Source organism: Syngnathus leptorhynchus, chromosome 6 (genome assembly GCF_054491065.1).
Source record: "Syngnathus leptorhynchus isolate UIUO chromosome 6, UIUO_Slep, whole genome shotgun sequence".
Lineage (NCBI taxonomy): Eukaryota > Metazoa > Chordata > Actinopteri > Syngnathiformes > Syngnathidae > Syngnathus > Syngnathus leptorhynchus.
In genome coordinates this window covers 5628825-5656226 of record NC_141200.1, presented here as the reverse complement: position 1 = coordinate 5656226, position 27402 = coordinate 5628825, and the positions used below count along the sequence as shown (strand labels likewise).

The 27402-nt window shown below is 42.1% G+C and overlaps 3 protein-coding genes across 3 annotated transcripts; 1 reads left to right on the top strand and 2 right to left on the bottom strand.

Moving 5' to 3' along the window:
- Positions 1-66: 66 nt before the first annotated feature.
- On the bottom strand, positions 67-12218 carry gas2a (growth arrest-specific 2a). Its single transcript, XM_085915362.1, has 8 exons — positions 11869-12218; positions 8922-9083; positions 6992-7122; positions 4778-4919; positions 3577-3640; positions 3310-3508; positions 3125-3232; positions 67-1020 (listed from the first exon to the last, which is right to left on the bottom strand). The coding sequence occupies exons 2-8, from the start codon at positions 9064-9066 to the stop codon at positions 790-792; spliced, it is 1020 nt and encodes a 339-aa protein (XP_085771488.1). The 5' UTR covers positions 9067-9083; positions 11869-12218; the 3' UTR covers positions 67-789.
- Positions 12219-12387: 169 nt separating this feature from the next.
- Positions 12388-14672, top strand: fancf (FA complementation group F). The gene has a single exon (XM_085915361.1). The coding sequence runs from the start codon at positions 12785-12787 to the stop codon at positions 13814-13816; it is 1032 nt and encodes a 343-aa protein (XP_085771487.1). The 5' UTR covers positions 12388-12784; the 3' UTR covers positions 13817-14672.
- Positions 14673-19993: 5321 nt separating this feature from the next.
- Positions 19994-26832, bottom strand: slc17a6a (solute carrier family 17 member 6a). Its single transcript, XM_085915360.1, has 12 exons — positions 26744-26832; positions 25502-25757; positions 25247-25365; positions 23495-23609; positions 22521-22608; positions 22293-22379; positions 22048-22190; positions 21804-21953; positions 21398-21530; positions 21211-21321; positions 20608-20735; positions 19994-20494 (listed from the first exon to the last, which is right to left on the bottom strand). Exons 1-12 carry the CDS (start codon positions 26830-26832, stop codon positions 20165-20167), a joined length of 1749 nt encoding a protein of 582 aa, XP_085771486.1. The 3' UTR covers positions 19994-20164.
- Between the last annotated feature and the right edge of the window lie 570 nt (positions 26833-27402).

The window sequence follows — 27402 nt, the reverse complement described above, 5'->3', positions numbered from 1 at the left end:
GACACTTATGGAAAATATCTAATCAGTATTTATTGAAATACTAACTTCATGTGATCAGCTGTTCAGAGGAGCATAGAATGTTTTCTTTTTTAACCTTTAGGGGGCAGCAAAGTAGAAGAAATAAAGCAGGTGTAGGGAACCAAAAATATAAAGTAACTCACAATAGCACACTTTTAATTTATTTGTTAATTTGATTTTTTTGGAATCAGGTCTTAGTGCCAGCGTGCTATTAGCATAAATACAGTAGCATGTGGCTATATTTTATGTACTGCATTTGGTAATTCTATGCTAAAAAAAAAAAAAATCACTTGTTACTCAAATGAGTCCATAAAATGAGAGTATATAAAATAATAATGGATCAACAACAAAATATATACAAATGAGGTTTCCATATCTTATAGTAGTACTATGTATATGTAAACATGGGAGTGCTCTGAACAATGGATAATAAACCACTTTGGGTTACGCTATGATTTTTTTTTTTCTTCACTTTGTAAATCAATATTCACTCAAACGTCACAGTTTTAATGTGGTACACACGTCAACCTTTTGCTAACGAAAATAAAATATTCAAAGTCCACTGGCTTGAGATATAAACTGTATCGATTCAAAAAGTTCAATGAAGTTATAGATTGAGGCACATAACTAAAAGAAAAATAATGTGGGGCAAAAAAAATATATATATATATATATATATCTCGGTTATAATATTATGAAATAAAATGTACACCATGTATAAGCCAGTTGACTTTAAATGTCGACTTGAACGTCTCGCACCTACAGTCTTCATCATGGTGCGGTCTCCTGTGTTGACTTTTTGCTGCGGTGGTTGGCCGCCACTACCAGGTAGCTATCAGGTGTCAGCTCCTTGATGTTGAGGCCTTTTCCACTCACGGGCGACGTCTTCCCTTCCACGCGGGAGATTTGGAGCATGCGGCACGGGTCATGCTTAAGCAAGTAGCTCTCGAATGTCTCCCATCCTCCTCCCACACGCACCATCACATGTTTGTTGTGCAGCATCTGAGCACACGTGAGCAGGATTAGATATATTAGGATTCTTGATGATTAGGGATTTGGTTTGAAGATGAGCATCACTTTGATGTTGTAGGTGATTGAATTGAGGCAGGGGAGCTTTGGGGCCCCTCTAGACGTGCCTAATAAAATGGAGAGCAAGGGATGTGCTAAATGCAATAAGAATCATCATCGTGCTTCCGTCTCGTGAAGAAATCGTACTGACTACATGACAAAATAAAGAGAATAGATTGTACTAATAATTTCATGAAACACATTTTAGAATTTAGGTAACGTTTTCTACACTTCACGAAAATCTTCATGTTGTTTCTACCGTCAGGAACACGTTTGATAGATCACATTCACGGGATGTTGTTTCTGCTCGGTATTTCTTCCAAATAGTGACCCCCCCCTCCCCCCCGCCATATCAGAGTACATTTTCCACGTTTGGTTACCATGGCAACGTCGTAGAAGAGATAGAGGAGGAGACAAAAGCATTGTTCATGGCCTTCAAGGTTTGTGCCTCACTATGGAAGCATTTTCACCAACGACATCACATCATTACACCTACCTACAGCAAGCTGCTTTGCAAAATGTCCTCAGAATAAAGATGACACAAGTTATGATGAACATTTGTTTCCCAACACAAACATGTTGAGCTTTCACGTTGCATTTAAAGTGAGACTGTCAAGACTTTGTTGCCCTGCAGCATTTATAAGCTCCTTAAAAGAATCAATCGAGAGGCCATTGGCAGGGCGCTGCTTCTAATCAGCGGCAGCGGGCCTTCGGGCTTTGTGACTGTGGATTTAATGGAGCTGCGTGTCGCTGAGGCGTTTCAATCACGCTGCTTTGGGACACGTCCCGCAAAGGACAGGGGCCCTCGGGGCGTATATTTGACAGCGTCTCTCACAAACACTGAGGAGGTAGTGGAACGACAACCACCTCATTTATACTTGGAGTGGAGAGTGGCTTGCAGGCCTGACCTCCACATCATGGCAACCTAACCATTATGTTTGCTTTTTTTTTTTTTTTTATTATTATTATGAAAAGCAGCTGCTGGCTGTTCAACTGTCTGCAGAATTTTGATTAAAGCATCTTTAGTGAGAGCTGAGTGACATATAGAGGTCAAACTGTGTAGCTTGCACTTTGTATAAATGGGACTACACTCATGAGATACATCTGAACACTAATTATATATACATATTTTGAAAAGGTTGCCTTTTTAGAATAATAGCTTCTAGACGTATAATAATTTTGAAATATCCAGAATATATGTTCAAGTATGGAAATGATATTTTTGTCTGGCCTGAACAATGTAGGCATGTTTGTGAAGCCCTTTGAGCCAAGGCAAATTGATTCCAAGCTACATAAATAAAAGTGACTTTACATGTACGCTGGGGTGAATAAAGGCAGAGTAAGCTCTTTGCCACCTGCATCGAGATGAAAGTATTCAGTCGGCCATCCAAAAAAGAAAATGACGAAACTGAGCTTACGCAACATGTCGAGCTCTTCTGGCAGTGAAAAGCAATATTAAAATAAAGCCAAACATCATCTTTAGCTCAAAAACTGTCAATTTGATTTGGGAAGCTGCTGCATGATAAGCTGACAGTAGAGGACAGCCAAGAGTGACTCATCTATCTGTGCAGAGCCTCCGAGGTGTGACTTCAGGTAAAGAGGGTTGCCAAGTAACCATCACCCCAAGGGGACGGACAATGCATGAATCAAATCTTTACGAACTGAAGAATGCAGCTCCTCTTTCTCCACTCGGGAGAAAGTTGAGTAACATTTCCTGGATGAGTAGTCCATCCAGACGGTTATTGAACACTTTTTTTGATGAGATATTTTGAAAGGAATCATTTGGTCATCACCTTGGGGGAATGCGTGGCTTTTATTTTGCCTTTATAGCCAATGAGTCACATTATGCTTGGCCGAGGTTGGAAATTTATCCCAATAGCATTTCCAGTCAATGAGAACAGCAGGCTCTTTTGCAAAATGGCCGACTTACATTCCAGAGTGTGCGTCACAGTATCACACGGTACACTCGTCGAGCTCTAATCCAAAAGCAGCCTCAGAAAACCAGTCGTACTTTTTTTTGACAATGACGCATACTCACTCGTATAAAGAGCGTTTTTTCCCCAACGCGGTATCGGCCTTGCGAATGCCTCTCCACGTGGAATTTATTGGGACATCTGCAGGGAGGGTCGTCAGCAATATGTCTTACCTGTCAAACACGTAACACACACACACGTGTTATTTATATTTGCCTTTCGAGGCCAAAACGTACAAGTGGGGACTTACAGCATCGTCCAGCAGCTTCCCAGTGCTCTTCTTGCTCGAGGTGACTTTGGGAAGAGTCGGCGATGGGGTGGGCGACAATGAGGGTGATGGAGGGAGGGGCTGAACTGGGGATGCTGGAGACGGAGGTGGTAGAGGCGCTTTCTCTTCCTGATCGATCTCTTTCTCCAGTTTGATAAGGCCTGGAGGCTCCACGTTGTACCTGCGCGGGAGCAAAAAACAAAATAACTATTTTTGTTAAGACTCACGTGATAGTGAATCGAAGGGTACCTGGATGCGATCCGGCCTAACTCTAACAGGCAGAGGCAGACTTCTCGTGGCTGCTTATGAAGAACTTCGGAAGAAAAAAAAAAAACCCAGTTAGTTTGTGGTCATCAGACTGACTAACAGTAACACGCAGTGAATGAAGATGAATTAAAAGTGCTAACTGGAAAGTGAGAAGCATGATGGGGTCAAAATAAAAACAATTTGTCAAAGTGCTCGATTATGAAAGTGACCTTATGTAAGAACATAAAGGATGAGAGTGATAGTGTGGCGGCAACAGCATCGTTTTTAGTTTTGTTTTGCTGACAGGGTGTTTATTTTTATTTTTTTTCCGTGTAATCTACGGTTAAGGTGAGCTTGCAGTCATGTTGAGGAGGCACACCACAGCAAAACATCACACACACTACATCCATGACACGGTAGCAAACCTGGTGTTGTTCAACTGACAAATTCCTTTTGGGGAATGAAGGGAGGGGGGGGGGGGGGGGCGGAAGAGAAAGAGACAGTTGTCAGCTGCTCAGTGTTATGAGGACGTTCACTGAGCGGTTGGCTCAATAAGTGTGAAACGTGGCCTTCGAAAATGATTAGCGATTAATGATTTTCCAGCAGCTATTGAGAAAAAAAAAAAGATGATTGCGTAAAGATTCGTGGAATTTAGGATACTTCAAGGCTCACATGTACTTCTGATTGCGTTTCATCACACACGTTGACACGACAACACGAGCAGGAAAGAGAACTGTGCCTACTCTTGTCTGAGGGAAACATTTACATAGTGTTGCCCTACTTTCCTGGCACGCTTCTTCTGCCCGTGCTTTTGTCTGTACGTTCAATGATGAGAGCCAAGCATTAATATTAGTAATCATGTCAGAATTTTTTTTTATTTTATTTTTGAAATTTAGGAACCTAAACATTTAATTTAGGCAAAAATATCCTTTGTTTTGGTCAATCTTTTGATCTCTTTTTTTAATCTTATAAACAAAACAATTTATATTTATACAGAATTAAAACTAGTGATGAAACTAAACCCTGATTCATGCTAGTCTAAAAAAAAAAAAAAAATCATGATCATATTACTTTAATGTGGTCATTTTAAACACAGAAATTTTTCATTTTGAGGCGATATAATCATCTTGTTTCCTTTGAGAAATATTTTTCACATGAGTTTCTGCTTACTGGTACAAGCAAAGCCATTTAAGCATCCACTCACCTAAACCCTCAGACTCAAACAAACACGTTTCCCCCACTCCAACCTCACGACACCAAGACAGAAAGTTTGCTGTGTTGTCCCGGGCAAAGAAAGAGCCAGACGGCGCAGTCCGCCGGCATGGAATCCTCCGGTAAGGAATAACCTAGTTAACACATGAACAGGGGGAGTCAGATGATTAGAAAATCCCAATCAAAAAGATCATTCACAAATAGGTGTATGGAACCCCCAAGGCACACCGGTGCAACATCAACATGTACTAAAACCCTTCTCGCCACCATTTCCTTCTCCATCTGCTTCGAGGCTCTTGTTTCATCCCGGGGATGGGGAACCTTTTTTCACACAGATCAATATGGGAGATGGCGGGCCAGAATAGTGCGGCTACGTTACCGGGCTCGCTATGATTGGAGATCAGATGACATGTTCATGCCCCACATCCCCCACGTCGTCTCTTTGGGGAGATTTATTCGCCTTACTGTGGTTTTGTACAGGATATGTGCTATGAGAAAAGGTGCGATGACATCATGCTGGAAATATGCAGTCTTTGCGGGTATTTTTCTTTTCTGTCCAGGCTCTCCTTGAGATGTTTTTGTCTGGAGAACTTTACTGTCTACCGTATGTAAATGTTCAATTGCTTTCCTGCCAAGAGCAGCTAAAGGGGAAGTCAAGTCAAACATTTTCTTTACGTTAAAATATTCTATGCTGCTTTACTAGTCTGAACATGTTTTTGATTCATTTTGCGTTTGTGGAATATGAATTAATTTGCAAAACCCTAACCCTCTCAAAACCCTAACCCTTTTCTTCCTCCGACTGCATTCTTATCCAGATTCTCCCCGAAATCAAACAGATTCTTGCTCGCTATACCAAGAGTGCAGTTTTGGTGGACCTCTGCAGACTCAAGGTGATCAAACAACATCACTCACTCTGGTGTTTCCTGGAGGTAGCCATATTCCCAAGCACTTCTACCTTCACATCTGCACATACTCAACCTCCAACCCCTGAGACAGCAATAAAATCCACAAGATAATGACGTGGTTGCATCGAGCCTACCCCACGGTGGTGATATGACAAGAAAGACATATCATCCATTTTTCATAAAATGGAAGCAATACACATGGGGAGGATGGCGAGACAGCAAGCGCAAAAAAAAGTACTTGATCATTTGTCTCTGCTGGAATCACTCAGTCCTGCAAAACATGGGATTTAGAAAGCATCTTGAACACACATGGACATTTGCTTTCGTGTGGTGACGTATTACATTTTAAGTCCACAATGAGCTGATGAAGCATCATTCGACTTAACTGGAACCTCAGGAGTGTCATGTACGCCGTTTGTAGGAAGCTTGGCTGATGTCATTCATTCTTCATGGATATTGCTCTCGGTGCGATAGCGATAAAAAGCGCTCACTATGTGTGATACAGCCCGCTCTTTGTGCAACAACTTCATACAAACTTTGGCAATCAACAATTTTAGCAGGAGCTTCTGGCGTCCCACGCTCTTGACCTCAAACATTTCCTCACATCTGTGCTGGGATCAGGAGACGCACCGTCATCAGCACAACCACGGCCCCACTGCAGACATCAACAAGTCGTGCCGAAGCGCCAACAAAGGAGTCTTGTGCTTCCCATTTGCCCTCCAAACAGAAACCCGAGCTGGTCATTTTTGATTTTTTTTCTCCCTCAGACAGAAGCGTGTAAGCGCGACATGTCTGGTCAAATATCAACAATGACTAACATGCATTGGGTATTATTTGAAATCATTTTGGATGGATCCCCTTGAGATGATGAAGTAGGCAATTATTGCTTGCTATTGAATAATTTACAGCGATTCACTGTTTTCCTATGAGCATATGGACATTTATGAAGCAAGAGGTTCAACAAAAGAAGCTTCTATTGATCTTATTGAGTGAAACTTAATAGAATCATATATTTGACGTCGGAATTACGGGGGTCGATAGAACGTTACTGCTACTGCCCAGCGACGGGTCTTGAATCAATTAGATTAGAGAGTCGAGTGCTAACTCATGACATGTGTGAGGAGGGTTAAATTGTCTGCTCGACGAATAGCAACAGGTTTGCAATGTAGATGTAAAAAGCATCACAAATGTGGATTTCAACAGAAGTGATCCTAATCTTGCTTCCTGTCTCACTCATGTCTTGAACATCTCTGTTAGCATTTAGCAGACGAATGTAATAATAGTGACCCAATTTTGACAACCTTTCTATTGTTGAGAGCAGACAGGTCTCCACTATTTTGCCTGAACTTTTCCTGCAACGTCTCAGCCAGCTGACACAGGAGGAAACCGTTGTCCAAGCGTTCCATGAAGCTCTCAGCGGTGATTTCCAGGCCTGATCAAGGGACACACCAATGAAAAATTAGGGGGAATCCAGCACGGGAAATTCATCATTAAAATGTGAAGTAGATTGTGATGCAAGAAACGACTCTGGAGACGTCGCGCCTGGTTGAGCCTGGCTTCATTGTGTTACTACTTATAAAAAGGTGTTTCATTAGGAGTGCGGCTAAAAACAAAGGTCAAAGTTCAAATGTGTACCTGTACAGTTAACCTAATTATGCTGCACACTAAGTAGAGCTAGAGCAGGTTAGCAATCAAAATGTAGTGTCCAATTAACTGACTCCCAGTGGTTCATTCTTTCTCAGTGAGATCATCGTGAAATAGGAGGTGGTGGCAAGGAGGGGTGCCTGTGGAAAGAAACCGGAGATTTTTTTTTTTTTCTTCTTCATCCCTTTCTGTACTTATAGCAGGGAAGTCTGGGGGTTCACAGCATTTAATGAGTTCCAAATGTTGTATTGCGCCCAGAAAAAGAGATTGCAATCTTGAGAAATACTCAGTGAGCTCCCGACTTTACAGTATACGCACATGCTCCCTTCAAGTCCTGCTGTGTGAGGACAATTTATTCCAGATAGACTTCGAAGTATTTCATTTTGGCTCCTCCGTCCTATAAATGCTTCTGCCTCCCATTACCACATGACTCATCAATACAAGCGAGTGTCCTCCTCCCACTCAAACGGTAGACTTTTCTCCATATTTCTCCTCCCACCTACAGTCTGCTTACCATAACAGCCCCTTCAGGAGCTTTAAACGCGCTCAACCTCGAGAAGACAGCTGAAACTAATTTTACTATTTATGTATTTGATCGCAACATTCATGGCGAATCTATCTATCTATCTATCTATCTATCTATCTATCTATCTATCTATCTATCTATCTATCTATCTATCTATCTATCTATCTACCTACCTACCTACCTACCTACCTACCTACCTACCTACCTACCTACCTACCTACCTACCTACCTACCTACCTACCTACCTACCTACCTACCTACCTACCTACCTACCTACCTACCTACCTACCTACCTACCTATCTATCTATCTATCTATCTATCTATGATATAGCTAACTATCAATTTATGTAGCTATCCTACCTACAGCCACTGTAATGATTTAAAAAAAAGCTAACACGTTATGTTCAGAAATATTTTTTATAACATGGAAATGTGCACTTACTATACTTATACTTGTAATTTTTGTATATATGCAATTGCGCCCCTTTTTATTCATTCTTTTTGCTCAAGGACTTTTCCCTGTTTTAGATCAGTCCTTTTACTATTTATACATACTGCGGTTCTTACTGGTGAGAAAAAAACTTTGCAGTCTTCCCATACTGACTATGTTACACATAAACGTGAGGTTACTCATCGTTTCTCAAGCCTACTCGTATTGTTTACGATAAGCACATGGCTGATTTAAATCACATTAGAGCCACTATGTTATTCATGCTTTTGTTCTGTCAGTGCATTGCTGTTTAACAAGAGAACACGCAGTGATTTATTGGACAATAGCAAGCCTGCTGCTGCTCTTCCACGACTCCTTACCACTGGTGCGGCATTATCCCCGAGCCGTAATGATGCCCATTATTCAATTAAGGCAAATCTATAGGAGCTTATGGAGGACTCATGCAAGATTGGTGGTTCAGCTTTACTTTAATTTAAAGTAATACAACTTAACAGTCGATTTAAGGGTTTTTGAAGGTGAGCTATTTTTAAGTCAATCCACTTTGGATGCTGGAATTTTCACATGATAACCTGATAGTGACTGGTAGGAGGGGTTAGTGTGCTCGCTCACCAAGCATATTGGTGAGCCAGAGGGCGAGATCTTCCTTCATAGGCAACAAGCTGGCTTCATGTCGACTGGCCAACCACTGGTGGTACTGTTGCATGTCTGTCAGGCCGGGGCTGCTTGGATGTTTGGGACTTAGGGAGCTGCACATGGTTTCCGATGGATAACCTAGAGCAGTGAAAGACAGAAGACAGGACGCATGAACATCTGGAAAGGAAACTCCGTTTAGTTTGACTTAATTCTGGGGGTTTTTAAGCAATTGTCATGCATTACTATTACATACAATAAAAGAGTGTCTACATTTACTTTCAGCTCAATAATGTTCTTCCTCCAAAATACGTGTGAGGTAAAAAACAAAGATGAACAGTGGGATATTAACAACATGTGATTTGTGCGTGAAAAGTTGTGATCTAACTGCTGACATTCTGGGTTGTAATTCCCACAAAGAAAACAACAGACAAAAGACTTTGTCCTATGGGCCAAATAGCGGCGCGGTTTTTAGTACATCTGATGACATAACGACATAAAAGAAGCACATTAACGCAGCAGGATTGGTTTTGCTTGGATACCCAAAAAGCGTCTTGCATTCAGTCCACCATGTGTAGTTTAAGTCACTTCAGGCAGCACAACAAGGCAGTAGGGCTTATTAATGCGGCCTGGCCAGGGACTCCGCTTGCCATCAATATTCAAAGCCATATTTAACTGCTCCTCTGCGCCTGTAATGTGATTTCCTTCACTAAACGCACCCTTCCAATATCCACCTTTGCCAAGTGTTGAAAATCTTTCACATTCTACTCCACAGGCGCTCAGGCTTCAAGTCGGGAATTCCACCACTAAGCCTCCTGGCTTGGAGGAGGAGGAGGTAGCGCGGCTGTGCAGACATGATGACATTGTAAGGAATACGGAGCATGTTTTATTGAAGAATAACAGAAGAAACCGAAGCAGAAGAAAGGGCGCTAAAGGTTTTTTTTCCCCCAAGTTGCTAAGGAAACAGCATGAATTAGACAAATATGATTGGTGTGCACCATTTACAAAAAAAAAAAAGGGACTCCATCTGGAGTTGGATGACGCTGAACTATACTGTGGACATCTTGATGTGTCTTCCTGGAGACAAGCTCACCTTGACCTGTCTTGACATGCACAATTCAAGACGGTCAGCAGCAGCAGCACACAGGTGCTACATTCCCACCAGCACAGTGGTGCAGGCTGGTAGGCAGAATGGGGGGCAGCGGGACAAGTTCTCATGTCTCACAGCTTCAGCAAACAAGACCATTGTAAGCTACTCAGTTTTTTTTTTTTAGCATTAGACAGTGTCAATTCAGCAGAATTGTGGCGAGTGGTTAACACCAAAACATAAATGTATCAATTAACTCATCTCATGATAGTATTTATTTTTTGTATTTGATTATTAAATTTTATTATCATTTATTTTTATTTTTAATATTTTTCTGATCAGTCAGCAAGGCAGTGGATGAAACTGGCAGCAACTGGCTGGGCACAAAAAATAATTTGATCAAGTCTGATGATCGACATTACTAGACGGCCACGAGCGGGCACAAACTGACCTTGTGACATTTTGTACTAAATTACACAGTATATTTGTTCACTACACTGTTTAGTACATCGATTGCTATTGTAGGAGATATTGTGAGTCGAAGCACATATCCTTAACTGTAGATGACCCCACCGTGTAAAAAAAAATAATCAAATGCTACTGACCTCACATTTGACGTACTGTAGCTCGTTTGATTTGTCTTCATTTAGCTCAAAAGCGGCATTGTTCTTCAGAAATGTGACTCAACATCTCATTGAGGTTTGAGCCACATCTTCCTGGGGAAATATCTTTAAAAGAAACAACCAATTGTTGTTCTGGCCTGGCACCATGCTGTTGCCTGACCTCCTCAAGAGCAGGTCAAAAAACATACCCAACCTTGCTGGACTTTTTTGTACGAATACATCCAACTAAACCTGCCAGCTACAGCTTCCCAGAGTCAGATTCCAGATCCAGATGTTGACTGGGGATTAGGAACAGAAGACCTGCACAATACTGGTCAAATATACAAAGATATAAATGTAAACATTTCTCAGAACAGAGGCCTTGTGACTGCCATGAAAGGAACATAATATATAGTGGCTAGCTGTAGATTGCTGGGGGAATAGCAAACGGATGGGAACTTCAGCAACTGAATCAATTACAAAAAAAAAAAACACAAGGGTGGCTGTGTTGTTCTAATCCTTCCTTTTTGAGATCTGGAACAAGATTTGTCAACAGGGGCACAAGTTCAGTGTTGTTTACATGTAAACGTTGCGTGTGCCGTGTATCAAATTGTATCACCTGTTATATTTAACAGTCAACAAGCTGAAGTTGCAATAGGTGTTTTGCCCACCAGCTATAAAACCTCATCTGGGATCATGTGCCAGTTTATCCTGTGTTCATTCAGTTCGAAACAGGATACATCAGGCCTTTACTAAACCATGTGCTTCACATACACTATCAATAAATAACATTTAAGTTCATAAAACATATGGATGACTTCATATGGAAATTCCTGCACCGCACATGATTTATTGCTGTGCCTGAATTCAGTTGAATAGATTTGCAGCGGATTAACTGCAACATTTTACAACTGCAATTGGCATTAAAAAACTCTCGATTCATCAACAGTTGCTAAATATCAAAAAGCCACATCAGATAATAATCCGCCAGTCGGGATGCAGGCTTAAAGGTGATGAGTCATGACACGAATTCAAGAGTCCACTGCCTAATTAAAACCATCCCTACAGCTATAGAACCTCTAAACATCAATTATCGGCTTTTAGTTGTCATGAAGTCACGATTTATTTCATCCTAACAGTTGCTAAAACTTCCACTGAATATTACATTCATACAAGTTGTGAACAGAAGACAAAGTGCATGAAGTGTCCAAGAAGGCAGTTTATCATCAGTGCTCACCTTTCAGAGTTCAGCTGCTGGGAGCTCACCTTCCTCTCACTCGTCCTCTGAGCTGCGTGTTTCTACTTTTCATGCTTTAAACTGCCGTGCACCCTCCTACAGGTTACGCTGCAGAATTCAACAGACTGGACCAGAGAGCTCTGCACAACGAGCTGTCTACACACACGCTCACACAGTTGATGGGAGGGAAGTTTGATCTCCCGACCTCCCCCTCACCAACAGGCAGTCTCATTATGCCATATCTGGATGACATTCAATAAAACAGCTCGATAAAGTAGCCCATGCACATTGTGCCATTTCATCTGTGTCATGACCAAATAAATTGTGGAGACTTTGAATTCAACAAATAACACACACTTTTCCATTGTACAGGGAAAACATTGACTATGGTTACAAATATAAACTTCAGCAAACGACTCCCAGGTATTTAACTATATCAAATTTACCCTTTCGTGGGATTTGTGTTACTCATGTATTTAAGAACTCATAATACAGTACCAATCCAGGGTTATAGCCGCATTTATTTTGGAAGTTGAAATACGTCACCTCTTTTGCGCATGCGCACAACAGTTCCAGCGGCACATTCAAAACAAGTTAAAGGCTAAAGTGGTAAAAGGGACGGGAGTTTAATAGTTTATATTGTCTATTCTGTGAACTAATGATGTATTTCGCGCAGACACGTGTGTATTTAATAGCAGAACTGTTTTTAAAGCGTGTGGAATTTACGCGACGTTCGAACTCATCATGGTATCATTGTAGCTAGCCCGTTCGTGCTAGCTCGCGCGTAGCTTCGGTGGTGCGGCCATGCCGGTGGTCGTCATGAGGAGAACATTTCGGGGATAACTCTGACGTCCTCCGTGGGAGTCGGAGCACCGAGGCTGCTCGGCGGTATTCCTGTGCCCGCCGAGAGCGCCGCATGGAGGCGGTGCTGAAGAACTTGTCCAGTACGGTCGAGCTGCTGGCGGTTGCGGCGCGGAGTAGTGACGTACGTCTGTGGGAGCAAAAGTCTGTTTCTCGGGCTTTTCACTGGGCCTGCTACTGCGAGCACCTTGTCTCCAAGTTCCACCAAAACTCCCAAATAAAAGGGATTATGGAGTTGCAACTGCAGCAAACTAACAGCATGTTGCGAGGTGTCTTTGCTGACTACACTGAGCTCTCTTTAATGGACCTGTCACAATGCCAGCACCTGTTGCTTACAGGGCTGCTGAGTAACCCTCATTTGCCCCTCTCCATCATGAAGATACTCTTTGACACAACAAAACCGGCTCATGTCATTCCAGGAGAGTATCAGGACGTCACCGGACTTTGCAGTCGCATCATTCAATGCAAATCCGCTCAAAAAATCTTCAGTCCACTCACGGGTCAGTCGGGCGCCGGTGCTGAGGTGCAGGCTGCCATGTTGATGGAAAGCCTTCACGCCCTGCTGAGCCGAGGCGGCGGAGCCTGCCGGGCACAGTGTTTTCTTGACTCAGTCCTCCAGGGATGCAAAAAAGCAGAACATTTGTATCTGGTCCTCGCTGACGCTATGCTGACCGGAGAAAACGCATATTCACAAACTGCCTCAGTGGGTTTTCTCCAGGACTGGCTCCAGCAAAAACACAGCCTGCTTCAACAAATGTGCCTCACACTGCCTACATCTCTTCTTAAGGACCTGGCTAAAAAGCATGCCAAATTTAGGGACATGTACTGTGGTGTACTTAAAAAGTGGGTTGCAGATATGGAGTACTGCTTAGATGATGGCGAATGGGTGCAAAGCAGCACAAGTCCCAAAGTGTCTTTGCGAGAAGTGACTGAGCGCTTTGTGATCTTGTTCAAAGCATGTCCCGCTCTGAAGAGCACCGTAGAAAGAGAACTGAATGATTTGAAGATATCCGACGGAGACTTTGATGTCAGAGGACTAAGTGTGTGGGGAGATCTCCTGGCAGAAATACACAAGCTTGAGCAATAGTTTCACAAATGTTATTTTTAAATGCTTATTTATTTTGAAATATCAAACACCACTGCATTTTTTTCTCCTCTGTAAAATGTTCATTTTTGAGTCAGGGAAACTATGTACCAAATGAGTTTAGAGAATAGGAGAATTAAACCAGAAAAAAAACAGTGCTCAAATTCTTTTAAGAATCCATTGGAGCAGCCTACTCAGTTTTGACAGAGTCCAGTTCCAATAAAGTGTTGTGCAATACAAGCATGTTTGGTATTGTGCCGGTCAGGTGACTTGAATACTAATTCACATGGCTGCTTCTGGGCCACAGGACCTCTGTGGCAAGGGATCAATTAGGCACATCCTGTGTGTTCAATCAAAGTGCTGCACAAAAGCCGCTATGCGCTGCACCGCGGATTAGAGACCCCGACATGGCGTGCATGCAAACGCCAACACAGCCACGGCTCGTTTAACACACCGTGAAAGCAATTCACGCAGTGACAGACAAGGGTCACCGAGTAACGGCCGGCGTGTACACAAGCAATTTATTTCCGAGGCGGGAGGAACATATGTGGCTGACAAAAGGGGAAGCTACCATGATTAAAGGGGGTCTCACCTGCTCCTCTGTTGTAAAAACATGCAAATGTTCCCAATTGGATTTTTGTCACATGGATGCAACACAACAAAAGGTAACTGGTAATTCTGCAGAGCAAATGGCAATTTACACGTTACCTGGGAGCATCTTTTCTTTTTTTTTTTTTTACACCCTTCACAGCCTCACATGTGATGCACATCGTGAATGTAGCCATGGTGATGAGTAATGTCAGCACCCAGATGCAAAGAAATACACCTCAACTGATATGAAATGGTTCCAAGCAATTTAGTGGGGTTTTTTTTTCAGTTGAGGTTTTTGAAAAGTGAAAGTAGTCTTGCAGCATCAACTGCATCTCAAACACCCCCTGGTGACAAATTGTGACTTTAGGAATATTTGATCATATTTTATTGTCAAAAAAAGTATTTTGGTTATTTCCAAATTTCATGAGCTTTTTTTTTTTTAACCAAGATCAGAAATAAAAAATGTCTTTTTTTTAAACAGACAATTGTATATATATATATATATATATATATATATATATATATAAATATATATATATGGTTTTTTTTTTTAATTACCGATTCATGAAAAATATTTAAAAATGATTACCTCTGTCTAGTTGTTGCACTTCACATTTATCAATCTTGTGTATCAAAAGTGTCAAATTTTCACATGCTGTTTTTGTCCATCAAAAATTTTGCCACTTGCTGAAAATGAATGTCACAGTTGCTGCGTTTGGTCATGTGACATACTCAATCTGAGCTATGATTGGTCCTTACCTGAGCCCTGAGCAACTGCGATGTCGTTTTTAGTCAACAGCAAGCCAAATGGCTGCCCCATTTTTTAAAATGTAATTATTTCCCTAATTTAATGAGCTTCAATACCATAGCTGATAATAATGCCCACTCTTGATGATTGTGTTACGTTTGCATCAGTTAACTTCGTTCAGAGGAAGGAAATATTGCTTGTCATTTGATTATTCCTAATGAACTGTCCTCAGAGAGAAGCTCTTTCTACCCCCTCCCGCCCCTGACGTGGTTCTGTGACAGCGTGTGGCAATAAATGGCAGGAAGACAAGTGGGGAGGGTGTTGTGCCTTCTGAGGGATAGCATTCATTAAAGGTCTACTCCAGCCCCCATCTGGTGCTTTGAATAGGGGCGGGGGGGCTGGTGCGGGTTTAGAGCCCTCCCTTGGCACGTGCCTAAGCCGCTCCGGCGTTGGCCTCGTCTGGCCCCTGCAGTGACAGATCGCAGAAATGGGTGTGAGGAGGCTACGCTTCACACCTGTGTCCCACGCTCAGGAGCATCAAGCATGTCTTATTTTGCTTATACACGGTTATTGGGAAACATTTTTTAAGAATATTTCTGAAAAGTACCCGTCAGACTGTCCAGTAAGCTGTGGTGCGCTTGCAGAAGCGCTGTTGATGCATAAAAAAAACACCACTATCCATTTTGAGCTGTTTCATTGTAATTTGTTGCATTCCACGCAATATAAATAATTATTTGACTTTGATATATTTTTGTACTTTTTTAGGTTGAACACTCGTAAGAGTATCTTCCGGAATGTCAACTTTGACAGGAATACTTCATACGGTAAATAATTTTTTTAATTAATCAGAATGCCTTGTTTAGACTAGTGTGTGTGTGTGGGGGGGGGGGGCACTTATAATATTGCAAAGAAAATCTGTCGATTGACTTCCCCTTTAAAACACGGAAATGTTCGCGTTCGTTGGACACAAGAATATTCATCCAAAACAAAATATAAATTCAACAGATTTTTTTTTCCTGTGTACTGTCCCTTTTTTAGGTGCACAACACATTCCTTTCAACATTTTATCCACATTGTGATCAGAAGTTCTTCACCAGCACAAAGGCTATCTTGTAAAAAATCTCGTCAGCCTCTCAACCCTTTGTCTCGGCGTGTGCGATACCAATATAAACACACACTGCAGAGAAGAACGCCATCAAACTGTCACCCTAATGTGATATGGGGGAGGGGAAGTGGATCAACTTGTGACAGATGAGCTTACATACAAACTACGGGATCTGAGCCAAGAGGAAAAAGAAATAACACATTGGATGCCTCAGTGTCCGGGAGAAAAAAAAAAAAAAAAGTCATGAGCTGGTCTAAAAGAAAAAAAAAAACCTTCATCAAACGCTCCCTACTGCATTATGGCTCTCCTGTTTGCTCGCTATAAATGTTTCAGTAGGACGAGAAAGTAAGCACAGATGAAAGCTTCAAATAAGCCGCCTGCTGCTCATATTCCAGAATCTCTTCTCTTGTAAGCATAAGGGAAACTTGGATTTCATTTCCAGCTTGCATCCTTAAAAGATTTTTTTTTTTCAACACGTATGACACATCTCGTGAGGGATTGATTGGGACTCCGAGCATGCAGCCATTCCTCTTTTATTAATGGGAGTGAGCCGTACAATTCAATCGCCTGGAGGTGCCGTAACGTCACACGTGATAGGCTCATAAAACACCAATTACTCCAAAGCTACATTTGGAATTTGGCCTTCTAATTACAGCCAGTGACTTGATGGAGGATTATTAGAAAATGAATGGCTACGTAGGCGATTGTGTGGAAAGGCGCTAGGGTACAATTTGGCGAGGGGAGCACGGCCAGCGGGATAATTGCATGCTGGCGGGGCTCCCCGGGGAAGAGCGCAAGCCCCGTCATCAAACACTCATTCGGCTGCGGCCTCATCCCATTACAGTCTCGCAGGAGCCAAACTGCACCTGCCCCACACTCCGACGACAGGACATCCTCTCGCCCTCTATTTCCAAAACAGTGACGTGAACCCTGATGCTCCCCAAACGTCAGCATTGTGACTCCAGATTTACAGGTAGTCTAATTATAGCGCAGCGTCAAGCTAACAAGCTTGTCACCGGTGCAACGGCCGTGACCACTGTGACTGGTGTGGCGGGAGGAAAAACACCTTCCGCATGACTGCTGACTCAATTGGGTTTTCCGTCAAATTAACACATGCGCTTAGGAGGCGGCCAGTTGTGAGTGTTGATGGTTTTTTTTTTTACCTTCCTTTCTCCTCCTCGTCTTCCTCGGCCGACGAGGCGATTATCCGGGGAAGAACTGAGATTTATTGTAATGGCTTGAGATATTTTAGTGATCAGATGGAGCAGTAAACACTAAGATGACTCCATCGTGGGCAAAGAGCCACGCTCGGCCCCCGCCCTCATATAAATAGCTCGCCTGTTAACCCGCCACTGGTGCAAACTAAGTGAATAAAAATAATGAAAAAAAAAAACTCTAAGCACTAAATACTTTAAGGACATTTAATGTGAGTAAATGCCACGTACATTTAAATGGGCGCCAGTGCAAGCTGCCATGATAATATAAACATCATTAAGTCAAAACTCATCGTTATAATCTTTTTAAAGGCAATTTGCTTTACTCTGGATCTCATTAGATCGTGCACATACAAAATTAAAATTGGGCACAGTGATATTCCATTCATGAAACCGTCAAGTCGTTGTTGCTGCAGGGGAGGGAGAGAGACTCACAGTGATGCATGCGAATGGTTAGGCGCCATCTTTGCTCTGAATTATTCACCGCCTTGTGAGCGAGCTGTAGTAATCAGTCGCTCGGGCTGGGTGTTGAGCTGGCCAAGATTCTAACATGGCTGCTCACACTTGAGACTGAACACAAAAGACTTTCATTGCCAGACGTTGTTTTTTTTTTACTATTGGCCATTCATTCACATTCAACTGACTGTCTGCCTCCATCCATCCATCCATCCATCCATCCATCCATCCATCCATCCATCCATCCATCCATCCATCCATCCATCCATCCATCAAAACCCGCAACGTGACCCCACCTCGTTGTCAACTCAATTGAAACTTTATTGCTACAAATATATGTAATCCGTTATTGCACTCTGGAGGTATTGATTCGTCTTGTATCATGCCTAGATTTAATTTTGAAGCCGGATCAATATTCGCTGCGTGTTGCACGACTGACCTCAGAGGTGTGGAGAAGGACGTGCTGACGTGTGTAAGGTGTGCCACACTATTGTATATCCACACGTGCGCCACAAATAGAATAGAATGTCCTCTATTGTCATTGATTCACTTAACTGTAGTGCAGCAAATGCTGTTAGCAATTCTTAGATGCATAGACCAGGGGGGAAAAAAAAAAGTCATATTTTTTCCTGTCTGTTAAATTAGTTCATACATAGGCTTCCTCATAGATTTTACACCATTGAATAGAAAAATAATGATTCTTGTGAGGATTTAAACTCCAGCCATTCCAATTAACATTGCTGTTCCTCCCTCCGTCTACCAATTACCAAGCTACCGAGTCCAATACTTAGCTTTGGACCCAGGAGACTTCCATCATTGATTTACAAATGAGAAACTCTGAGAGAATGGGAACACAACATGCCGATTGGAGACGACGCTTAACTGGTTCGGTTGCTAAACAACTGAAGAATTATCGCTAGACCTCCACAAGGAATGAAAAGACAAAAGCAAAGTTGTTGTTTTTTTTTTTTTTTTTATATATAAAATGAGAATTTTTATAGCACTTTTTCAACATCAACATACCTCTTTGTTAAACACAATATTTGTATCCATAAAATGACATTTATCAGTATACATTGACTTCAGGCACAATGCCATGAGAACATCTTTTTGGCCATCTTTAAACATTCTTAAATATTCATATAGTTTAAACATCCTTGCAGATTTCATACAGTAAATGGTGGAACAAAGTAGCAAAGAAATTTAAATGGAAGAGCCTTTTTTTATGAATCAATGCAGTCCACTGGCGTGTCCATAAAGTAGCTTGAGTGACAAGAAGCGAGAAACACCAAAGGAGTCGTCCACATACAGTACTGCATTCCTCACTGTCAAAAATCGCCACCATGAGCACTAAAGCCGGAGTCTCGGGAGGGACACGAATAAAATTGTTAAAAACACACATCTCATCGATGACTCCAAAGCAAGAACAATTTGATACAGCAAGCTAGTGTTACGTTACAAAAACAGAAGGTGGCGGACGGGTAGCAGCCGTTACACAGGATTTTATTGCAGTGCACACCAAATTTGTATGAACAACCGCCTTCTGATTTGTCTCACTTGAACGTCTCACTGCGCCAAAAGTTTATTTTCTCTTCTATCGTGGCGGGCGGGTGAATGAATGAGGACAACGCTGCATCTCAACATTGATTGCAAAGTCATGCAACAAACACACTACAATCCTATAAGGTTCACTCGCTCTATTTTTGTCTCGGAGTATTACAGGTCTCGCTCGAGGAAGACCTTTTTTTGCAAGCAGACATCTCCCTGAAAAGGTGCTGTCCATGAAAAATATGGCCTTTTTATATTTATGTTAAACACAGATCAACGACCCAAATCCACAATAGTCTCACAGAAACAGTATACAGGTATATACAGTACATAAAACACAATAGAATCTGTTTTTTTTTTTTTTTTCTTGTAGAATTCTTGTCGTGGTTTCAGTGCAATAGAAGACCTTGCGTGACGGTCTACTGCAGTGTCATCTGGCTCATGTTGTTCAAGTAAACTGATGAGGTTTGGATGCCCGAGACTACAACATAGGCCTGCAACTTGCTTTGCAACCTCTCTACGCTTGACTGTAGATGGAATGAGATGTACTTGAGAATCTAACATGGACTCCCCATTTAAACTAGCTGTCAGAAACAAGAACAGCCCTAAAACTAGACTACACAGAATGGATTCCTCTATCTATAATGTTGGATTGTGCAATCTTTGATGGCAATCGAACATAAATCCTTTTAAGAATAGCCTCGCTCTGAGTAGATCTTCCCGGCCGGTTCCTGAACGTACTCCTCGGTCTTATCCCAGTCCTGTACCCATCCGCCATTGAGCTGCGCGGTAGCTCCGTAGGTTTTAGCGGGGGCTCCCATAGCGCCGTAGCCCTGCGTGATGTCACCCGTCTCTTCGGCCAGCTCGTCCTCGTCGATGAAGCCGCATTTCTCGTCGCTGGTCTCCTCCGGGTCGGCCCACGGCTGTTTTTCCCCAGAGGCGAAGATCCCGTAGAAGACTACGCCCCCGTAATGCACCAGGGAGGCGATCAGGAAGACATATTGCCATTCTTCCCGAGTCTGCATGTCAGCAAAAATAGCGATTAGACCTTGTTACAATTTTAAGGCCCACAAAACTGAGTGAGCCAAGTCCAGGGTGTACCCAACCATTTGCCCCACCAAAATCAGCTAACCTTATTCTTTGTCATGGCTCCCACGATCAAAGGGCAGACCATCCCTGACAGAGTCCCCACGCCATTGGAGATGCCCATGAGGATGCTGGCGTAGCGTGGAGCGATATCTAAATGGTTGACATTGAAACCTACAAACAAAACAATGTTGTACAAATACAAATATTTTATCACTGTCCTTGAGTGTTATTTTAGTCCCTACAACTGGAATAAGATTTTTGTTGTTTGATGTTGCTAGCTACAAGACTGATTCATAGCGAATGTGATGTCTTGTGCTAGCTTAGAAATCACCTGAGCTAGCGTTCAAAACATCTAATACAAATATTGTGTTACTGTCCATGAGTTGATTTTCCTTGAGTGTTATTTTAGTCCCTACAACTGGAATAAGATTTTTGTTGTTTGATGTTGCTAGCTACAAGAGTGAGGTGCTAGCTTAAAAACCACCTCCACTAGCGTTAAAAAAAATCTCTCTAATCTAAGACTCATATGAACAGGCCCATTTTTTTCATTTTCATTTAGTCCCTTCACAGTGTTAGCAAAGCTCTGGGAACTTGTAATTTTGCCACCTCTGCCTAAATCAAAATCTGGACTTACTTGAAGCCTCACCTGATATTGCAAAGCCACTAAATCCCACCGCCAGCACCAAGAAGGAGATGGCTATCCCCTTACTGTGTGAATAACCCACCACCAGAAGGAGGGTGGCCTCCATCCCGAATCCTAAAATCAGTCAGACGCCTCTTTGGTGAACTGTGATACATCCTTGTCGCCAATACACACACGCTAGCTAGCTCACCTCCGCAGTTCATGATCTTGCGGACGGTCGTGGTGGACATGATGTTGTGCGTACGCAAGTAGTCGGCTAACTGGCCTCCTAAGGGCACGATGATGGTCATGACCAGGTGGGGGAGCGCTGACACAATTCCAACCTGGGTAGCACATGTGAAAGAAAGATGATTTTTTTCGGTGTGTGTGTTTATATTTGAGTGTGTGTGTCTACTGTCTGGGCCGTATATCACCCTCAGCAATCACACTCTCCTCCTCAACCTGAATCACAACTGTCAGACAAGCTTGATTCATGCTTCTCTCGCATGAAGGGGGGTGAGATTATTCCGTTTAAAGATGAGACAGTGACAGATTTGGGAACGCTAAATCTCACGAGTGCTTTAATTCCGATTTTTTTTTCCGGTTGATAGTCTTACCTTGCTTATTTCAAAACCAAAAACCTCTTCAAAGTACGCAGGCTGACTGATGAGCAGCAGATAAAAGGTCCAGCTCCTGCAGAAATTTGCCACGATAATTGCATAGACTGGCATGGAGGTGAAGAACTTCCTCCAGGGGGTTTTGAATTTCTGATTTAAAATAGGAGGAGAAAAAAAATACACTTTAACTAAATGTGTCACTTGTGGAGTTAGACAAATGACTGGACAGAGACGGACAAGTGACCTCCATGGCACCCATCAGCTGGGCGCTTTCGCCGATGCTCTCCTCGATATAACGCCGCTCCTCCTCCGTAATGGTCGGGTGCTCGGCCGGGCTCTCGTAGGACACCAAGATCCAGAACATGTACCAGATTAAACCAAAGGTACCTGTGAGGATTCAAAGGTACACTGGTGAGCTAATCATGCAATCTGTAATGATACCCGAACTACGGTGTACACGTTGACCGAGGACATGACAAGTTGACTGACCATACACGTAGAAGACGGACGACCACCCTGTGTACTGCACCAAGATTCCCGCCAGTGGCATGGCTATGACCGCACCAGCGTAGGATCCTGCACAGGACGAATAATATGAGCAGGCAGAATATCACAGTGTCGAGTTTTCAGCAGACTTCAGCAGAATCGTGCAATATTTTGCAATTATGAAGCAAAGTATGTCATTTCCAGACATGCTAATTGTGTTTTTTCAAGTACCACAGAAAGAGATGGTTGCCAGACGACTCCTTTCCAGAGGAGGAGCCCATTTACTCCAGATTCCGTGACAGGCTGGATAAGTCACTCCCTGAAAACGAAAACATCACTTTGCTTAGTTTTCAGTGACACCGTCAGCAAAGAATTTCCCTGTAATTGAAAATAATTGTATTCGGAATTTAACACAACATATTTTTAGCAATCCTGGCAAATTTGAATGATTAAAAAAAATTTGCTGCAACAACGAGGCGCTCTAAAGCAGGCACATCAATATAAAGACTTTTTTTTCTTTGAAAATGGGGGAGAGAGGCTTTGTTTTCATGCACTCCCCCCAAATAGCCTATCATTGTTTATTTTCTACACAAACCGGGTCGGGTAACAAATTGGAATTGATAACAAAGAACGCGACATGGTTGTAGCTGACCCCTCTAATGGAGACTAATAGGTGAAGTGTGAGTCTGTACAAATTCAAGCAGACTGCCACTTGATGGAGGAAAAACAAAATCATCATTAAATCTTCATTAGTCACTAAGTGGCATACAATCAACTATTGATAGACACAAATTGCTGGGGCTCGCAAAGGGAGACAGGTCCAAATGCTAATGTTGAATTTGCAGTAATAAGCGAATGCGCGGCTTTCGCTCATGGTCACGAGGCGCCATTGAGGTAACCGAACAAAACAACATAACCTTCAGTCTTATAATAGCAAATGAATCTTTCTATTGAGCCGCGTACATTTAGTGTTTTTGTCCAGAGCGCTTTTGTTCTGTGTGAATATTTGGAGTACACCGCATGTTGAGCACTCTGGCAACCGTATGCGCTACGGTGAAGGGTGTGATTCATAAAGGAGACAGAAGGTTATTAAATAGAAAATGTCAGGACATTTTCATCAGGGGGAGCGGACAAATTCTAGTTAGATAATGAAACGTTCTTTTTTTTTGTTTGAACCATGCTAAAGATGAAAATGAAAGCAGTACCTCAACCAAGCCTTGTAATATCCTCACAAAGATGACGCAGCCGTAGTGCGTGCGAGCCGCAGAAGGGATGAACATGTTCAGGATGGATGTCAGCACAATCGCAGCCCCAAAAACTCTGCACGGACAAGGCAGTCGAGTATTAACACGGCATCGAAAAGTTTATAGTGTTCGCCTTTTTTTTTTTTTTTTTTTATATCTTAATGTGAATTTTATATTTTCTGTCTACATGTGTTGCTCCACTGTTTGTGGTTAAATACAGTAATCGTTCCTTGAAGGGTTAGAACATTTCGAAACTGATGCTATTGTGAGATTTTTTTTTCATAGTTTTTGCATGGAAACAAAGATAAAAGTATTTGTTGTGAGAGTATTTTAATGTTAACTAATTTTACACTGATATGTCTTTTACAATTTTCCTTAAAAATGCCTGCATGAGACTCAGTGATGATAGCAGCAGTTTGACCCCGCAGCAAGTTATTTCTTTTTCCATTATTTAAAAAAACATCTCGCGACAAATTGTGTTACACTGTACAATGTAATCAATAATATTCCGTATATCTCATACTGAAGTATAACACACACACAAAACACACAATTGCTGCTGTTAAAGCATATAAATCACACTTAAATTGGATACAACGCGCACACACAAATGCACACACGCACACACACAAACACACGCACACACATTGGGGAGAAAAAATTAGGTGTCTGGAGCAGAAGGTGTCTGTGGGCTCAGCTTACTTGGCCACATGATACCACTCAAATATTTGCTCCTTCGCTTTTTCATTCAGTAATATGTTTTTTTCTTTTGCTTCTTTTCTATCTATCAATGTCATATGATTGTTGCATAAGCAGTATATTTGTGCATATCTCATTGTTTGTTTGTACATTATCGAAGATGACTTTCACTCAACGGCCACTTCATTTTAGATTCTTCTAACATTTGCTCTTTGCTGCCACTCCTCCTCTTGTCTTAATAATATTGTGGCTGCTCCTTCATTCTATCCAATTGTCCCTGTTGAATAGTTGTAGAAATCATGCGTCACGGATCGGAATCATCCCACAATTATTAGTCTTAGCCACATTTCACAAAGGGCCTTGGCTGGGGCGGTCGCCATGCCGACATGTGAACATAAAGGATTAGACACGGTGTCTCCCATGGGAGCTCATTAACATGGAGGAAGGATGGAGGCACGCCTGCCTGGTGGGCATCAGCACAATTCTCACTTTTATCAACTGGGAGCGTTTCAAGATACACACTCGATGGCTGATATTTCTTTTGTTTCAAAAGAAGGAATGCATTTTTAAGTATGGCCACAGTATTGGGTGTATTTATGATTTGTGCTATATTTGACCTATTTATTTATTTATAGGCTTCACATTATGTTGAAAAAATGTCATTGCGATAATAGCGTGTGCAATATGAATATTGCAATGAGGTGTGATAAATTCACACTTTTAAATAGAATTGTAAGCTTTTGTCTGACTTGGACCAATCAGATGCAACCTTAGGAGAAAAATATATTTACAAACACGAAATAACTTTAACAGTCTTACATATATTGCTTTTATCCAATATCATAAATCCCTATTATCTCTATTTCTTCAAATGTGCAAGAAAAATGTGTTCTAGTGTTAACTGTCTTCATACAGACGAATATCATTAAATCCTAAAAAATGAAACATAAAGATAATTTCAACAATTATTACAATATTGCATCCAAGCATGATGTCATAACAAACTGGATCAACCTGTTAGCGGCCAGTCTGGAAGAAATGTATCCCCCTGGAATTTGGGTGACGATATAACCCCAGAAGAAGGAGCCATGGATCATCCCCACCGTTTCTGGATCCCAGTTAAATTTGGCTTTCTGTATTTAAAAAAAAAACAAAAGACATACAACAAAGAATATTAACTGGCATGCAAATACGAAGAATGGATTCCCTGCACAAACTCAGAGGGGAGGGGCTGAGTGGGGGGGGGGGGGGGTTATTCCACGCACGCACCTCTTTAATGATGATCTTGCCGTTCTGGTGGATGGTGCTGTTGTTGACCATGCTGACGATGGCCACGCCCAGGTTGCAGCGAATGCCGAAGGAGATGCAGAAGCCCAAGCCGCTCAGCATGGCGATGATGTACCTGCGTGGGAGACCGAAACACGTGCAGTCGCACAGGGGCCCCCTACGGCCCTCCTCGGCGCGGGGCCGCCCATCCTCGGTCAGCTCGATGGCCTCGCCCGTTTGCTGCCGCTTCTCCAACTTCCTGCGCGGCACGAAGCATTAAAAAAAAAAGAAAAGAAAATCAGTCGTGCCTTGTAGTCAATTAAGCATTTCTTCACATTCACATTGCACGCAACTCGGATATTCAAGGCAAATTCGCAAAATCTGCATTTTTTTATTTGCTAAACGCTGCCTATAAACGCGCACTTTTTTTTTGGGAGGGGGGGGGTATTTGAAAATTATATTTATTTCCCCCAAAGGAAACGCAATGACCTTCATACCGCATTGCAGCAACAACTGCCTCTGCGTTTTTTTTGTAAATACACGTCTTTTAAATATATCTCTAATGAACATAACCTGTCGCTCTGTTATTCCTAAAATAAAAAAAGATCGTTTTAAAACATCAAAGATGTTAAATATTTAGGCCTTAACATAACGTGGGCCTGCACCTGATTTTTTTTTAAACACCTTTGAGTCACGTTTTTGGTTCCAGCTCAAAGGCAAATGACTTTGTTTAAAATCCGTTTTTTTTTTCTCTCTCTTAAATATATGCGCAACCACCGGAGAAAATAACGCTTATTTGTTATTTCCCTCCCCTCACAAGATTCGTTAAAACGATAACTAAATATTTGGAAAATATACTGCAGCGCTATATCAAAAAAGAAAGAGTCGATTAACTTGACTGGCATCGATTTTGCATTGATATAAACGGATCCAAATGTTAATAGATATCATGGCAGACTTTCTGTCACGACCGCTTCAGTTTCATTTATTATTAATTAAAAAAAAAAAAAAGACGCACAGCTGCTGGTGAAGGGGAAACCTCCTGGGAAATATGTGATCCTTAAATATTCCTGTGCTCTCTCCATCCTGACATTCATCCCAGCCTAATTCCCGCCTGTATTTTTTTTTCTTAATTTTGCCGTAAATATTGACAAAATGAGCTGACATTTCCCCCTCAATATTCTTCACAAGAAAATGCATTTTGTTCGTTTTAATACATGCATCAATGATTTACATTCACCTTACCTGTACAGAGTTCCGAGGGCCTTTCCCGCAATTTGTTTTAGTCCATCTTTAGTCTTTGGTAAAGCTCCCTCATTGCGCTCAGGCTCCATTTCCCCTCCCCAAAATGATTTGCACGACTATTCTAGTGTAAGAAACCCAAGTGGTGTATGTACATATTGTTAGTATAATCCGAATAATACGAGATTTTGTTCTGCTTCCCCAAAAGAAACGTCTGGATATCCTGGAGATCCAACAGAACTGGAATAAGGAGAGTACGAAGATCCTCAGTGTGCACACTGCTTCCACAGTCACAAAGAGGCGCTCCAGTAAGTCCGTTTTTGCCTTGCGCAGTCTCTTAATCCACGCAAAGCCATTTTTTTTTTTTTAAGATCCAGCGGCCGATGTGGAAAGATGAGCGTCAAGTTTTCAAGGGGCGGGGGGTTGGAGATGATATTGTACGGGGGATGCTGGGGTTAGGCAGCTGGTTGAAGAGGTCCAGGTCCGGAGTGAGAGAAGCTTTCAGCACCAAGGACAGAGCAGGAGCGCCCCACCTGTATGTAGCCAGAGCCCCGCCCATTCGGGAACGCATCGAGGATGCTACTTACTCCTCCTCCTGCTACAATAAGATGGTCGGACGATGAGCAGCCATAAATCGCTTGAGAGAGCGAACACTGACACTT